We start from the raw sequence: 16,746 nt of genomic DNA, 5'->3' as shown, positions 1-16,746 counted from the left end.
ACATAAAGCAAAAATGCAGTCATGTGATTTGTCTGGAAGCAGCCATTCTCTTACTCGACCCTGTCTTCTTGACTTTTATCATGGAATAAGAAGAGCACTTGACTCATGGGGGACCTCTCTCGGTCTCCACAGTGATTGGATCTGGGATTGACACATGACTCAGCCTGAACCTACGAAATAAGGGTGTCCCAAAATTCACGCAAGAACTAATTCTGATAGAAAACACAGGTTTATAATTAAAAATTGTAAATTTTTTATTGATTCATAAAGTATACAGTGTAAGGTTATGTATGGAATAGGATATCGGGTAAATGGATTATCATGTCACGATAGCGAGCACCATTAACTACTGTTCTTGCCTGACCAGCTGCATTAAAGGGTGACGGCATTAGGAAGGTTGAGAAGACCTGTAATTAGAAAAGAGTATCAGAGTGGTTATTTCCATCCAATATGACTAGAACCATGACAGAGATAAGCACAGGATAGCCCTGGGCCCCAGGGGAGAGGACCTGGCACAGACAGGAAAAGGTATTACAAAGACTCTCCTGGAGTACATACCCTTGACCAGAATCGAACCTGGGACCCTTGAGTCCACAGGCCGATGCTTTAGTCACTGAGCCAAACCACTCAGGGCTCTTCTCCTCTCTTCTTTTCCCTAGAAGAAGGAAAGCGGAAAGGCAGAGGGTTTTGAATCCGTACCAAAAGGAGGGAAAAAGAACTCTACATGAACACAGCAGTCCAAGTAAGACCCCAGAGGCTTGAAATAGTGTACAACTTGGGGGATTCGGATGTGTTCCGACCATAAAGTGAAAGAAAGGATGGAAGGAGATGAGGTTGGAGAAAGGGGGGTTCCAGGCTGTCCTCACGTGGAAGTCATTACAAAGCCTCTCTCTCCCACACTCCCTCCTCACTCTCTTTCTCCCTTTCTCCAGGTCATCTATTTGCTTTCAGATAACCCCTCCATTGAAAATTGAAAACAATTCAGGCCTTCGTCAGGATGTTCACCTTTATCCTGAGAACAATAGGAAACCATTTGGCAGACTTAATTAGATGAGTGGTCAGAGCAGGTTTTCTTTTTAAGTTTATTCTCGTTGCTGCATTGAGAATGGTCTGAGACGGAATGGACAGGAAAGATTTGGACAGAGCAGTCAGGTGGTGATAGGTAAGAGAGATCACGGTGAACTGAAGTGGTGGGAGCAATAAGATTGAAGGAGTATTGGGCAGGTGTGGAGAGTATTTCCAAGGTAGAATTGATAGGGCTTGCTGATGGGTTGAATGATCTTTTACCCTCTCTGCATCCACCCCCTTGGGCTTTTAACTTTGAAGTGTCCTCTGCCTCTGCCTCCTGACTTGACCCTGTGCCTGGCTCTGGGGAATAGAGTGAAGCAGAGGTACAAGTATGGTGCTTCTAAGTCTACAGCTCGAGAGGCCTTGCTCTTTCCTGTGCTTCTGTCATCTCCATAAATAAATAAATAAATAAATAAATAAATGTAAAAAAAGAAAACATTTCATGGAGATACAGAAAGGTAGACACTTGCCCAAGGCTGCCAGGCTTGCTAATGGTACAAATCAGATTTGAACCCAGCTCCTGGCTGACTCCCTTTTAAGCACACTGACCCTCAAAGAGGAACATTCATTCCCTCCCCCAACGTGGCCTCAGTTCCGGCATCGGTCACTGGAAAGGTGCAGGGCAGGGGCTGCCTGGAGAGCAACCCCTAAACAGACCACGGCAGCAGCACCCCACTCTGTGGTGGGTGCAAAGTAAGATGTTCATCTTCTCCGCCCCCTCCCCCCCTCCCCGGCCCCACCTTGATCCCTGGGGCAGGTGGCCACCTGCTAGAGGGGTCAGAATCTCTCAGATGGGGTTGGAAGGTGGGGAGTATAATATGCAAAGGCAATTACAATATTATTACATGACTTGATATTTGGAGGAAATAAAACAGATACCCAGTGTTTCCATAGTGTAGAACAGAGAGAACCAACTTGGCCAAATTGTCCTGGACGCTGGGGTATTTTCTACATGGGGAAGGGCAGGAGGAGGGCAGGGGTGAGCTCCGCTCAATCAGAGGCCCAGAGCCCCCTTGCCCCCTCCTCAGGCCCCCAGGCCTCTCTCCCCGTCCAGGCCTCCAGCCCCTGCAGAACCCCAGCCTGGACCAGAAGCCCCCTCCCCAGAATCTCCCTGGGCCCAGCTCGTTAGCCCTGACAGCCTGCTCAGGCCCAGGAGGAGCTCCAGCTCAGGCTCCTCTTCCCTCCCTTCCCCACATCATTAGTGAGAGTGCAGCCTCTGCAGCTCCCAGGGCCCCTCCCTGGGGATCCCCGGGCAGGCAGAGGGCTGAAGGCTGGGATCTGGCCTGGGGGTGGGCTGGGGGAGCAGATGAAGCCATGAGGGAGGCAGAGCAAATCCGGGCAGAGCCCCTCACATCCTGCCCAGGACACTGGCCCGGTCAGTGAACACGAGCAATCACTGTCCACAGGGCCCTGGTTAGCTGAGAGCTTGCCCTGTGCCAAGCGCTGGGCCAAACACCCCCCGATCCCTCCAGGGCCTGTGAGGCGGGGACTCTGTGTTAGTTTTTTGTCCCAGCACCCAGTCCCCTTTCTCAGGGCCCCACAGCATCTGCCCCCTTCCCTCAGCCTTGCGGTTCTCACTGGGTGACTGGACCCCAGGCCTTACCCATCTGGGCATCGGCCATCCCTCTCACCACAGGCTCAGAGGTGGGCATGTGAGTCCCCTGGGTTTACTTCTGGAAAGACATAGATGTGGGCCTACCTGGCCTCTCCTGGGGGAGCCTGCCTGGGATGAAGCCACACAGAGACAAGGAGAAAAGCTGAGTTCTGAATCCACCCTTGGAGCCTCTGGACTGAGCTATACCTGAAAGAAACCCACCCTAGGCTTTTCTGTCCTGTGAGCCCCAAATTTGCTTTTTAATTAAACCACTTTGCACTGCATTTCTCTCATTGGTCAGTGACAGAGTGGCAACCAGAGTAGGGATTTTAGTAAACCCCATTTTCAGATGAGTAAACTGAGGCCCAGAGAGGTTAAGCTACTTGCCCCAAGTCACACAGCTACGGATGGGCAGAACCAGCGTCCAGAGTGAAAAGCTCCCAACCCCAACTTATTCCATCTAAGGTTCCCTGAGGGGCCAGGAGCCAGCGGACAGGGGACAGAAAGGAAACAGACTGCCCTGCTGACCATGTCCCCGTGTGGCCTCGGACAAGCAACAGCACTGCTCCGAGCCTCAGGCTTGGAACAGATGTCTTCCCCTGCGGGGTGCAGGGGCGCCCCTGGGGCAGGCAGGATGGCTGCCTCTTGTCCCCACCCCAGGGGACTGTGAGCAAGGGCTCCCCCAGCCAGGGGACAGAGGCCAAGGTGGCAGTCAGACACCCCGCCCCCCATACACACACTCCACCTGCTTTTCAATGTCTCCAAGACCAAATTCAATTTGGTCTAACTCCGCCGGCTCTGCAGTGCAGAATTCATCGGATGAGGAGCCTGCTTTTCAGGGAATAATTCATTTTTCCGGTGTTGGAGAGGAGAGTAATTGATCCAGGGGGCTGATGTCTCCCTCCCTCTCTCCCCCCCCCCCCAGGACCATCTGATTCCAAATGCAGCCCGAGACTGTTAGACCAAAGTCACAGCAATAAATAGGAGGGGGCTTCTGCTTTAATATATTGGATTATTCCACTCGGTGGTGACAAAAAACAAGATTTAATTCCCCGAGAAGGCCAGCCGAGAAAAATCATTTCCCTTCCTGCTTCTCCCTATATTTTTTTCTTTAGGTTTTTTTTTTTCAGAGACATCTTTGTCTTTATGGCTTGGAGGGCCTGGCGGCAGCCTTCACTACCAGAGGCTCCCCTGCACCTGCCCGCCTGGCTAGGGCCTTCCTCCGCCGTCCCAGAGAAGATCTGGGACCCCCTGCACCCAGCCCCCTCAACCCTGGGTCCCTGAGGACAGAGACTTCCATTTGAATTTAGATGCCACTTCGGTGCTTAGTACATGGATGAATTATGACCATAAGCCCTGGGAAAAGGCCAGTGAGGACCACAGCTGTGACTGGCAGGGAGCCTCCTGGGCTAGGGAGGTAATTTAGCATCCTACCCTTCCTCAGGTCGAGCGTCCACTCACTGCCTCCTCCGAGAAGCTTTCCCTGATTGTGGTCCAGGTTAGATACCCCTCCTTTGGGCTCCCCTACTACAGGGGCTCCCCTGTCCCAGTCCTTGTACTATGGGACTGTCGTTGCCCGACTTGTTCCTTGTATTTATTTAACAAACTCATATACAGCACTTTCTATGTGCAGGCCCCCATCTAAGTGCTTTACAAATATTGGCTCGTTTGATCCGCATAACAACCCTGTAAGGTAGCAACTGTGATCGGCCCCATTTTGCAGACGAGGAAACTGAGACACTTCCTGGTTAAGTGACTTGGTCACGGTCACACAGGCAGGGACTTCAGACCTGTCTCCCCCTTTAGCCTGTGAGCTCCCAGGGGATAAGGACCTCGTTCGCTCACTGTTGCATCCTGGGAGCCAGCAAGGTGCCTGGCGCGCAGAGGCGCTCAGCACACGCGTGGCACTAGGTGCTTGCACATATGAACCGCAGGTCTGCCGCTGAGGCTCAGCTTAAAATCCCACTGGTTCCCCTAAACACTGCGGCCCTTGCCCTCCACCAACCCTGCCTCCCACAGGACAGGACTCCCCGTGAGAGTCACCTCCTGTGGGGAAGCCCACGGGTGTGGGGAGAACTCCAAGTCTCGGGTGGATTTCAGCCTTGCCTAGCGGTGTGACCTGGGGCGAAACTGCACTTCTCTGAGCCTCGGTTTGGCCACATGGGGATGAGAGTAGTACTTAAGTGTGCTGGGAAAATGAAATAAAACCATGTTTGGCCTGGCCGGTGTGGCTCAGTCTTTGAGCATCGACCTATGAACCAGGAGGTCCCGGTTCGATTCCAGGTCAGGGCACATGCCTGGGTTGCGGGCTCGATCCCCAGTGTGGGGCGTGCAAGAGGTAGCCAATCAGTGAGTCCTTCTCATCATTGATGTTTCTCTCTCTCTCTCTCTCTCTCTCTCTCTCTCTCTCTCTCTCTCTCCCTCTCCCTTCCTCTCTGAAATCAATACAAATATATCCATAAATAAATAAATAGATCCATGTTTGAGCAGTGCTTTGACACACCTTGCCCGTAGTGAGCACACAGTAGGTGTAAAATAGCGTGGGTGATAAAATGTGGACGATGGGGCTACTTTTGCCAGGCTCTGAAGATAACGAAGTACATGTAGCAAGCTCTGAGACGTGGATGGAAGGGTGGATTTTTCTTAACAGTAGAGGCGAGATGGGCGAGTTGCCGAGAATTACCAAGAAGGACTTTGTAAATCACCCCCAATCCATTTCCTCCTGGGAGTTACCGAGCGGTGGGAGAGTCTGAAACAGGGACTTACTGGACCGGAAACGGCACTTGACGGGCGTTCCATTCATCAGCCCAGCGCGTGATGAACGCCTTTCACGGGCAGGAAGCGACATGGATTCAGGGAGGAGCACAGCTCTGGGGCCTCTCAGACCCAGGCCCCGGCCCAGCTAGCTCTGCAGGTCACAGCTTTGTGACCTTGACCACTGGACCTTCCTCTCAGAGTCTTCGCTTCCTCTTCCATAAATTGAGTGACAAACTGAACCCTCCCCAGGGGCTGCTGTGGGCGGTCGATGACATAACGTAGCCGGGATAAGAGAGGAACAAATGTTAGCTCCCCCAGCCCCGCAGCAGTCAGCCCGTCCATTCGCCTCCGATCTGTGCAGAAAGCCCCGTAGGTGCTGGGAGCTGTCTGGGAACCGTGGGCACTTTAGCTCCTCGGGACAGCAGAGCAGGTTGGCAGGTGGGGCTGCAGGTCCCATTTTGCAGCTGGGACAAGGGACAAAGCCAGGTGAAACCCAAGTGTTTCTGTCTCCAGATCCATGCTCTTAACCCTGGACATGTAGCTTCCCTGATTCCTAGGAGAGGAAGGGAGGAGGGGGAGCAAGTGGGGAGGAGGTTGGAGACTTCTACATGCAGGGTCAGAGGTGACCCTGGAATGGAGCCAATGAGGCAGAGAGAGGCCACAGGGACATCCCCTGAGGGAAGGAATGCAGGGGAGGATGCAGGTGGCCTGGGATGGGGATGGGTGAGGTCAGGGGCTTCAGGGAGCAGGTGCCCAGTAGTGCAGGGGTCCAGGAATTCCCCTGGAGCCCCCTCCATGTCTCACAAACATCACCTGGGTGGGCGGTTCCATGACCTGCACATCCCCCTCCTTGACTCCGGCCCCTCCCTCTCCCAGGCAGTTCTTCCTCACATCTAACTGGGATCTTTCCTGCTGCATCCCCGGTGGGCCCCGGGCCTGCCTACCCGATCTGCAGAGCTCCTGGCTCTGGGCACTAATCCTCCTGGCAGTTCATTTGTTGGAGGAGAATGAATACCATCTCATCTTAATCTTCCTCATTATTCTCCTCATTCAGCAGAGTCAACACAAGATTAGGTCTAATTTATGGTGTAAAAAAAATAGCAAAGCCATTACTCACCAGGAGATCAGGATTGGATCTGCCTGGGTGGCCGGTGTTCATTGCAGGCCTGGGGCTCTGCCTAAGCGGGACAGACTGGGGGTTTCAGGACCCAGACCCACGTATGGTTAGATCCCTGGAGACCACCCACCCTTCCTTGTCTGATAGGACTTAGACCTCAAAGGACCCAGCCTCCTAAATGTTTCTCGGGAGCCTGTGGTGTAAGAGCGGCCCCAGAGCACGGCAAGGGGCCCAGCCTCTTCAGACCCAGACTTAGCCTCAAGCAATGGAAAGAAAACAGGCTTTGGGTTCAAATTCAGCCCTCTGAAGCCCCCAGCCCTGGGAAGAACTGGGTAGAACCAGCCCACTCTGGGTACTGCCTTGACGATGCTGCCACCTAGTGGTGTGGAGAGGAACTGCTCCTCTAGGTCCACAACTACAAACGTACCATACATACAAAAATCCAGATTTACAAAGTGAATGAATCAGAACGAGGAAAGGGGACTTTTTTCTTTTTTTATTGATTTTTTAAGAGATAAGGGGGGGGAGAGAGAGAGAAACATCGACTTGTTGTTTCTCGTATTTCTGCATTCATTCATGCTTGTATGTGCCCTGACCTGGATCGAACCCAAAATCTCCGTGTATGGGCACGTCGCTCTAACCAACTGAGCTGCACAGCCAGGGCCGAAAGGGGAATTTTTCTACTGCAAAATGGTTAGAGGGCTCCACCAAGAAATCGAAAAGAAAATTCATCTCAGGCCCTGACCCCTTAACACAAGGTGGCCCATGAACGCTCAGCACCTCCCCCTCCTCCTGGCCAAGAATATGCACAGAAGCCCTAACGCCCACAGTCCTTGCCACCTCCAGCTCTTTTCACTCCTCCTAACTGCTGCCCCTGCTCGGCCCCCTGGCATGTGCCCCTCTTTGATCACGTACCATGGCGAAGTGGCTAGGACTGGAGCTGGAGACCCAGCCTCAACTACTTACTCATTGGATGGCCCTGGGTCACTTGCCCAACCTCTCCAGAATGGAGCCCGTGAGGCTGAGACAGGCCCCAGGGACATCCCCCGAGGGAAGGGATGCAGGGGAGGGTGCCGGTGGCCTGGGATGGAGATGGTGAGATCAGGGGCCTCAGTGAGGCCCTCTCTGTGTCTTTGCTCTTTCCCCTAAAAAATAAGGATATCTGTGTCTACCAGAGAGGGCTGTGGAGCAGCTTAAATGGGCTGCTGTGCTTAGCACAGGAATTGGCACCTGTAGGGCCTCAGCAAATGCCTGTCATCGTCGCCATCATCCTCGTCTTCATCATGGTTCATCCTGCTACTCTTGGGGAATTTGGTTTCATCAACTAGACTGTCAGCTGCTGGTCTCTAACACCCTGTCCCAGCTCCTTCCTGTTATACAAAAGAAGGTTTTTCTGTAGAGGACACTGATAACATATCTGCTTCCCATAGCATTTATACCTTATATGTCAGAGCACACAGTAGGTGCTCAGGAAACTCTCAGAATTGCCTGCCTACATGTCCAACCTCGTGTCCAACCATTCCCCCCCATTTGCTCACTGAGCTGCAGCCACGTTGGCTGCCTTTCTGGTCTGTAAGTCAGTCCATTCCCACCTCAGGGCCTTTGCACTCACTGCTCCTGCAATGCTCTCCCCCCAGTTATCTGCACGGCTGGTTTCTCCTTAGCTCTCAAACGTCACTTCCTCAGAGAGGTCCTCCCTGGTCACCTTGACCAAAAGAGCACCCCCATCCTCCCGCTCTACTTTGCTTCCTACCCTGTGGAGGTCAAGAGCCGAAAAGAATTCCAGTTCTGCTCTTAGCTGTGCTTCAGTTCTCTCATCTGTCAAAACTGGAAGTAATAACAGCTCCCACTTCCTAAGGCTATTGTGAATTAATGTGCCTAAAGCTCTTAGCAGAGCGCCTGTCGTGGACATTAAGTGCTACACCAGGTTAGTGGTTTTCTTTTTCATTCATTTAACCTCTTGTGTTTAGTGTCTCCACCTAGACTGTGTATTCCAGGAGGGCAGCGTCCTTGTCTGTTTTATCTCTGCCTGACAGGTAGATGGTGCTCAGTAAATATTGATTAACTAGAAAGGGGACATGCAGGCCGCTCTCCTTAGCCAGTGCTCACAGGCCATTGAGCTATGTGGCTGGCTATAGCCTGTCTGCTCTCTCTGGCTTGGACACTCCAGTGTCCGGAAGGCCCTGAGGCGCCCCCTGCTGGACAGCGTGTAGGTTTCCCTTGAAGGAAGCTGGTATCCGCAGTCCTATAACTGTACGCTCCTGGGGGGTCCACTCTGCCCTGTAGAGCAGGGACGATGAAGTTGAGGGGTTAGCAAGCCCTTTGGAGCAAGATGCGCCTGGATTAGAACTTGTGCGTCTCCGATTACTCTGTGTGTCATTTGCCAGGAAAGTCTCTCACCCCCAGTCTTGTCATGTGAAGAAGGGGGATGGCAATACCCTCGCCCCCTTCCCCACCTCCTGCTAGGGTTCAGGGCTGGTGTGACAGGACGCCCCCTGGGCACAGTGAGCCTCGCAGGCCCAGCTTCCCCCTCCCTCCCAGCGTCAGCCCTCTGACAACTCAGGGGCAGCTGTCTTGCCTTCCCAAGCTAAGCACCACCAGTCTATCCAATGGGCCCTCCAGTGACAGGTGCTCAGGGACGGTGGGTCTAGACCACCCCAATATCTGAGCCCCTCAGCGCTCCTCTGCGGGCTCTGGGGAAAGAATCTGGTCTCTGGGCTTCTGGATCTTTCCTCTGAGAGCAGGCAGTTGGCTGGGGGTGGCCTTGCTGGACTTGCACCCTCTTACTCACTCCACCCCCCGCCCTGGCTTTGCTGTCTCCCCGTCAAAGCCCCAGAGACCAGGTTCCCTGGGCCCTCACTTCACAATTGTTTCCGGCCCTCAGCGGTGCCCTTGGCTTTGACTGCTGGCCACATACACTGCAACTCCCAGAACCCCAGACACCACCTGGCCTCTTTCCTGAATCCCCACAGGGGAGCTCCCCCACCTGCAGCACCTTCCACACACCCCACATCCCTGCCCTGACATCCAGTCCTCACAGGCACCAGGACCCGGATCCCAGCCTCTCAGGCCCACTGATCGCTCTGTCCAGACTCCACCCACAGCCCCAAGGAGTCCTCTCCCAGCTCATCCCCACCTGGCTCCCCACCTGCCCATCCTAGTTAGTCCCTCACCCCAAAGCTTCCCAGGTTACTCCTCTACTTGAGCCTGGGAGCTCATGGGCTGGCCCTCTTCCTCCGTGAATCCTCATCAAACTGGGCCCCCAGCGCAAGGCACTGCTTCCCCTGCCGACTGGCAACTCAGGTGGGTGTGGACGGTGCCCTCCCCACCGGACTGTGCAGTCTCCTAGGAAGGACTGGGAGCAGGGGCTGGGCCTCCGCCTTCAGATGGAGCATGTCCCCAGAGCAGGGGGTAGGCCTCCACCCTTAGACTGGAGACTCCCTTCCCGGGTCCCCCTCCTCAGTGTAGCCAGGACGATACCTCTTCCTGGGACGGGGAGTGTCTTGTTCACCCTGTCACTTCGGGACCCTACACAGGGCCTGTCCATGATGGGGACTTCAGGAATCATGAGTGCATGCATGAGCCCCAGCTTAAACCCTGCAATCCCACCTGACTAGCAGGGGGCATCATGGCTCAGAATCAAAGGAAAGCTGGAGGGGCACAGGGGTTTTATTGGTCCCCACGTCGGAGAGAGCAGATGTCTCAGGACCCGCCCTGGCCCAGGACCAGCAGCTGAGAGTCCTGGGGAGGGGCTGGTTGGAGAGCTGCTGGTGAGGCCAGAGCCTGACCTCTGCTGGCACAGAACCGGGCACCACACCCTAACCCCCTTCCCTCAAACAAGTGCCAGGGGCCAGCCCCTGGGCCAGGCTTAGAAAGTGACCTGTGAGACCAGATGCTAAGGACTCCTGTGCAATTCAATAGCAGGGCAGGGAGGACAGTGAAGTGGGCGTGAGCTGAAGAGGGATGCCAAGCTGGCCTTCCTGTGGTCCCCACCCTCACCTCCCCACCCCCCAGCCCAGGCCATGGGCATCCCTATATGAGGTGTTGCCATCACCCACCAACCTGCCTTCAGAAGGAAATGAGAATGGGGATCGAGAAAGGCCTGGAGCGTGGCCCCACACACAGAGCCCCCCCTCATTCCGGCCTCTGGGCAGCTTGGGTGTCAGTCAGGCGCCAGGCCCAGCTCCCCACTCCTGGGCCTCACAATCCCAGCCTTTGTCCACCGGCCCAGGCCTGGCTGGCTCTGCCCCGGCCCAATGGGCCCTGGAAACCAAAGCAGCTGGAGCCCCACCAAGTATTTTTCCAGGCTGAGCCAGGGGCCTCGGGAGACAGGGAAGGGTGCAAAGGAAGGGGGGTTTATTCATCCATTCGTTCATTTCTTCCTCGAACAAGTAATGTTTATTGAAAGTCCACTTTACGGCAGGCACTGTGCTAGAGGTGGGGGATTCCGCGGTGGGCCCGGTCCAGGCCCAAGCCTTCACCCATCTTATTTTCCAGGTGCAAACATATGCCAGCAAAACCCTTCTCTACCTGCGTGGGGGCTGGGCTTGGAGCGGGGCGGGAGAGGAGTGCGTGGGGAGGGGAAGGGGAGGTGCTACCACTAAGGCGTGTCTACCCCAGGCCTCTGCCCCTGCAGGGCAGCTGGGGGAGCGGGAGGAGGGGTCACTCAGGGCTCCACCCACACGCTGCTGTTGGTCACCCGGGCCCCGAACCAGCCCTTCCAGTAGACGGAGTCCTGTCCCGCGTGCTCGAACCGGACGAAGCGAACGCCGGGCCCGTAGTCGGTGAAAGTGTGGGAGATCTGGGGCGGGAGAGGAAGGGTCAGACACCCGGCGCACTAACTCGCCTCCAGCCCCAACACGATTTCTCAGCCCCAGGCCCTCTCCCAGCCCGTGGGCCCTTCCGCCCCGCCCACGGGGCGTGGTTTCCACAAGCCCCGCCCTCCGCCTCCCGGTCCGGCCTCGCCGCCCCAGCGCCTCCAGGTTCACCTCGATCCAGCCTCCGTCGTCGCTGTCCGGCGGCACGGCCACCTGCCCGCTGCTGAACTCGGCCAGCACGTCTTCGTGCTCCGACAGCAGCTTCACCGTGAGCTCATACAGGCAGCCGGCGTCGCTGCGCCCCGAGTACCTGCCGGGGAGGGAGCGAGCGGCCGGCCTCAGCCGGGGGGCGGGGCCTTCGGAGTGCCCCCATTTTACAGATAAGGAAACTGAGGTCAGAGAGAGAAAGTAACTTTTCCAAGGTCCAAACCCAAGGACTAAAATCCAGGTTGGCCAGACTCAACCTTGGGCCCAAAGCCAGCCCGCCAAGACATGTTTCGTTTGGACTGTAGATGGATTAAAACCAAAAAAAAAAAAAAAATTTTTTTTTTTTTTGCCAACATTTAAACTCAGGAGGAAATGTCACCCTCTCCTGGAGACCCGGCCCACATGGCCACAACCACTAGCGTGGGGAGGCAGTGGCCCTGAAGCAGGGTAGTGACTTTAGTCCCCTCCTCACCACCCCACGCCCACCCCACCCCCACCCCTTAAGTCCCCCAGGGCGGCTCACCAGTCCTTGACCACAATGGCCGGCTGAGTGGTGTCCAGCAGCTCCTCCCAGTAGCCCTCAGCCTGCAGGTCGATGACCTGCGCTTTGCGACACCACCTGGGGAAAGTGAGTTAGGAGGAGTGGAGGCCCCTCTCCCCCTTCCCGCCCACCCCCCTTATCCTTACTCGAAGGAGGAGGCGAAGAACTTCTTGACGCTCTCGTCGTGGACGAATTCCATCCCACAGTCTCCGGGCAGCTCCTCCACCCTCCAGCCGTCCCCGCCGTGCTCCACGTCGCACCAGCCCTCCAAGTCCTCTGCGGGAACAGGACAGCCCCACCCTCGTCACCCGGGCCCCGGGGAGGGTGTGACAGCGCTGGCTCTTGCCCCTGAATCAGGTGCTGGGCCAACTGGTACAGTGGGGTTGGATGGCAGGCACTTCCTGTTTGTCCCAGATTCTCTCTCCCCCCTGGGAGGGTCGTGGAAGAACCTGGGAAAGAGCCCCCCGGGAGCAGAGTTTATCGGGGCTCTTCTGTGCTGGGCATTGTGCCTCGCGCTTTATCTCAGCGAACCCTCCGGGCAGGCGGGCATTGGATGGGGCCCATTTTCCGGAGGAGCAAACTGAGCCCCCCAGCCACAGGCGCCTACATAGCCTGACCCTCACCTTCCCCGCACGGGTTTCGCAGCAAGTTGCGCCGCCTCTTGCTCAGGAAGTAGAACTGCTGCCAGTGGTCACGCTCGTCCTCGGAGCCGCCCTCCGGCACCAGCCCCTCCTGCTGGCACTTGAGCAGCCACAGGGGGGCGCCGTCCACCAGCTCCTTCCAGCGCAGGCACACCAGGCGGCAGGCCTGCACCAGCTCGGCGGCCGGCAGCTCGGCCAGCACGCGCAGCAGCAGCGGCTCGGGCAGCTCGTCCAGGTACGCCGTCTCCTCCTCCTCCCCGCCGCTCGCCTCCGGGAGGCACACGCACCCCTCCTCCTGCTGCTCATCCGAGCTCGCCTCCTCGGGCTGGCCCATGCTCTCTGCGGGGATGAAGGGGCGAGGAGGTGGTGACTCCCCCCTAGACTGTCCCCTTGCACGCCCCAGAACCCAGATGTGGCAGGTATCCGCCCCCACCCACCCTCGGACAATCGGCAGCTGGGGCCAGAGATCCTGAGACCAGAAACGGGTGCCCAGTGGAGGAGCTCGCTGGGGACCTCCCTGGGGACCAGGGCCACAGGCCAGCATCAAGTACAAAGAGCCGCCTCAGAGGCCTGTTTCCCCTGCAGAGCCAGTACACCCCATGCCTGCGCAGATGACAGCAACTGATACGATGAACAGGATTGCCTCACGTTTCACTTTCACATATGAACTTCTTTAATCCTTCCAACCACCCTCTGAGAGGCCTGCTCCTGTCACCTCCTCAGGGAAGCCCTCTTGGATTTACCCCCTGATATATCCTCTCACCCCCAGAGTTCCAGTCCTTTCCAGGTTTTGTCCTAGTGTGTGATGGTTTATAAAACACCTTAGACTGAGGACATGAGGGCAGGAACAAGGTCTGGGAAACTCACTGCTTCATCCCCAGTGCCTGGCATCTGGCACACTGTCAGCAGCTAATGTTTATTGGGCACTTAGCAAGTAAGTATAGGCCCTTTTTGAGCATTTTAAGTTCATTTACTCTTTTTTAAAAATATATTTTTTTATTGATTTCAGAGAGGAAGGGAGAGGGAGAGAGAGTTAGAAACCTCAGTGATGAGAGAGAATCGTGGACTGGCTGCCTCCTGCACGCCCCCTACTGGGGATCTAGCCTGCAACCCGGACATGTGCCCTTGACTGGAATCCAACCCGGGACCCTTTAGTCCGCAGGCTGACGCTCTATCCACTGAGCCAAACCGGCCAGGGCCATTTACTCTTTATAGCCCCAAGCATCTCTGAGGTTTTTTCCTATTGTTGTCCCAGATTCACTGCAGAGGAACCTCTGGCACAGAGAAGTGAAACAGCTGAGGGCCACACTGTGGTTGGAGCCTGGATTTGAAGCCAGGCAGCCTGGCCCCAGAGCAACCTTAAACCATCACACATCAAAAACATAATTCATTGAATTAGGAGGCACTATCTTGATTTTGATTCTGTAGGTGAAATTGCTCAGGCTCAGAGATGTGAAGTAACTTGCCAATGGTCACCCTGCTAGTATTAGGGAGGGGACATTGGAATCCGAGGCCCGAGGGGAAGGGGACAGGAATCTTTGAATTGGGAATGGGGGCAGGGGGGCTCATTAAAAGAGATCATGTGAGTGTGAGTGTGTGTGTCAAACAGGGAGATGTAATAAGTGTTTGGGATAGGAAGGTTTTTCTCACTTTGGCCCTCGGTTTCCTCGTCTATAAAATGGGGATGCCAGGCCATTCAGACAGTGTTGATGTTCAAGCCCCCTGAGGAGAGGCAAGGGCATTCTCGGTGGACAGATCTCAGGAGCTGCAGGCTGGACTATCTCCGGGATCCCAGCCGGCCCCAGCCAGGCCATTGAAGCCTTGAGTAAGCAGATACCAAGTGCCCAGTGTCTCTGGAGGAGGGAGAGACAGTGGGGAGGAAATGGGGCCACTCTGGGTGGGGGCGGCCACAGCTTTCCGACTTAGGATGGGGGGTTCCTAAGGGCTGAACCCTGAAAAGCTAAGGTGCCATGCACTGGGGGAGGGAACAGGCAGGGCCTGGACCCGAGACTGGGTGTTGCCCAGCCTACCAGCCCTCTACCTCCTCACATGCAGAATTTTCCCCCTCCCCACAGTCAGACCCTTGATAACTGAATCAGGGTTTACCTCTTCAGAGCTCAGAGCACACAGTGAGTCCTCCGTAGATCTTATTTAGTGAATCTTATTATTCCCTTCATTATTAGTTTTTTGTTTGTTGTTTTTTTGCCACATCTTTATGACATGGGGCTTTACCGCCTTCCTTTTGGCGAAGAGGAAAACTAAAGCCCAGAGACACTTCCTGGGTTTGCCCAGGTCACACTGCAGAAGAGTGGTCAGTCAGAGAGGAAAATGCCAGGCCCTGAAGCCATATCACCTGCCCATCCTGCTGCCCACAGCTCTCTGGGGAGCAGGGCCCAGTGTCCTCACCTCTCCACCCCTGCCCTGGCCCTGGTGGACACCTGATGCTCCCCGGAAAGGTGCACCTCGCCCAGTCCCCTCTCCTGGCCCCAGGCCTGGCACTTGAGGCCCCAGATCTGATTACGGCCCCCCATCCCCCGCTCGGGCACACACAACTCCCCACATTGTTGCTGTCGGAAAGTTATCTGGGCCCTGGAAACTGCCTCCAAGGCTGATTCATGCACCTGGATTGGGCCCTGGAGTCCAGGGAATAGCTGGGCCCTGAGAAAAAGCAGGAGCCATTCTGGGGCCCCGTAAAGGGTGTGGCGAGGGGGCCGGAGGATTGGGAGTGGGAGCTGAAGGCGCTGGGATTTTCAGGGCTGGGAGGCGGGGCCTGGGCGACCTGAGCAGGCATCAGTCTGTTTCCCATGGCCTCCCCCAAGCAGTGCCCACTCTCAGATGGGCCTGCTGAGGAAGGGGTTGGGGGTGGGGGGGCGCGGAGGAGTCTGCTCGCTCCCACCCTGACTCAGCGGGCAACCCCTCCAGGCCCAGCCAGCTCAAAGCATGAGGAGGGGGGGTCTTGGTGCCAGACAAGATGACTGGGCAGTCTCAGAAGGCCCTGAGCATTGGCAAGAGCTGGTGCTCCAACCTCCCTCACCGCTGGCCTGGTCCCCAATGGGCAACTGGCCACCCAGATGAAGGGTGGCCCCTCCAGACAAGGGAACCCAGGAGGAAGGCTGGGATGGGGTGGGGAGAGGCTGATAACCCCCAAGAAATCCATGGGGATTCAGGCAGCTCACCGGCCAGAGCTGGCAAATGGAAGAAGTTGACGGAAGAAGAGGGCTTGCAGCCTCCTGCATCCCAGATGCGTCCCAGGCTCCAGCCCTATGGACCTCGGAAAGCCGGAGGTGGGAACGTGGGATTTCGCCTCTGCTGTCTCCTGGGTAAATGGGACCAGGAGTCCTCCCTCCCTGCTGTCACCTCTCGAGGCCTCCATCCAAACCAAGGTACCAGACAGAGGACTGCATTCTAGAGACGGTCTCAAGGACTTTCTTAGGTAAAAGTTTGCGGCGCTGGGTTTGGGCTGCCCACCTCCCCACCGCTACCCCGCATCTCTCCAGCGCTCTCCCGCCGGACCCGCTCTCCCCTCCCAGACTGAGCGCGTGGGCCCGGCTACCTGGGTCCCCGTCTCCGTCCATCGCTGCGGAGGGCGATCCCGAGGGAAGGAGAAGCCGGAGCGCTGCGGGGCTGCCCGAGTCCCGCGGCGTTGGCAAGGCTGGGTGCTGCCCGCGTCTGGGTCGGCCCCGGCCCGCCGCGCCTCTTAAAGGCCCCCGCCTCCGCCCCCGCCCCTCCCGCCCCGCCTTTGGCCCCGCGCCCGGTCGCCCCGCAATCCGGAGCGGGCGGCGGAGGCCTGAGGCTGCAGGTTCCTCGGCGGACCCAGGGGGCCGAGAAAGGTCAGGAGTCAGTTTTGTGTGTGTGTGTGTGTGTTTTAATGGGGGAGCGGGGGTCCGATCTGAGGCTTCTCCCCGCTCCCTCCGGGGTGGCTGCTGGGAGGAGGAGGCAGAGGGCAGGGAGTCTAGGTCATGCGGAGGGTGCGGGGCGGGCGGCCCAGGCAAAGGGGAGGGGCA

General features: G+C 56.6%; 1 protein-coding gene across 2 annotated transcripts; it reads right to left on the bottom strand.

Moving 5' to 3' along the window:
• Nucleotides 1-10,871: 10,871 nt before the first annotated feature.
• Nucleotides 10,872-16,452, bottom strand: FBXO2 (F-box protein 2). 2 transcript variants are annotated; one of them, XM_081085544.1, is made up of 6 exons: nt 16,296-16,452; nt 12,725-13,081; nt 12,248-12,377; nt 12,084-12,179; nt 11,525-11,663; nt 10,872-11,337 (listed from the first exon to the last, which is right to left on the bottom strand). In XM_081085544.1, the coding sequence occupies exons 1-6, from the start codon at nt 16,315-16,317 to the stop codon at nt 11,203-11,205; spliced, it is 879 nt and encodes a 292-aa protein (XP_080941670.1). In that variant the 5' UTR covers nt 16,318-16,452; the 3' UTR covers nt 10,872-11,202. The 2 variants fall into 2 exon arrangements, with proteins under 2 accessions (XP_080941670.1, XP_080941671.1); XM_081085545.1 differs by lacking the exon at nt 16,296-16,452 and adding an exon at nt 14,849-14,870.
• Between the last annotated feature and the right edge of the window lie 294 nt (nt 16,453-16,746).

This window comes from Myotis nattereri (assembly GCF_964212035.1).
Source record: "Myotis nattereri genome assembly, chromosome: 3".
Classification (NCBI taxonomy): Eukaryota; Metazoa; Chordata; class Mammalia; order Chiroptera; family Vespertilionidae; genus Myotis; species Myotis nattereri.
The sequence above is the reverse complement of the archived record's forward strand: the minus strand, read 5'-3'. Positions and strand labels throughout refer to the sequence as shown.

Bases quoted from the DNA above. Each gene is read 5' to 3' on its own strand.
- FBXO2 (XM_081085544.1), bottom strand. From the start codon at position 16,317: ATGGACGGAGACGGGGACCCAG. The intron at 13,082-16,295 runs GTAGCCGGGCCC...TCATCCCCGCAG, and splicing joins GGACGGAGACGGGGACCCAG to AGAGCATGGGCCAGCCCGAG. The intron at 11,338-11,524 runs GTGAACCTGGAG...CTCCCGCCCCAG, and splicing joins ACGACGGAGGCTGGATCGAG to ATCTCCCACACTTTCACCGA.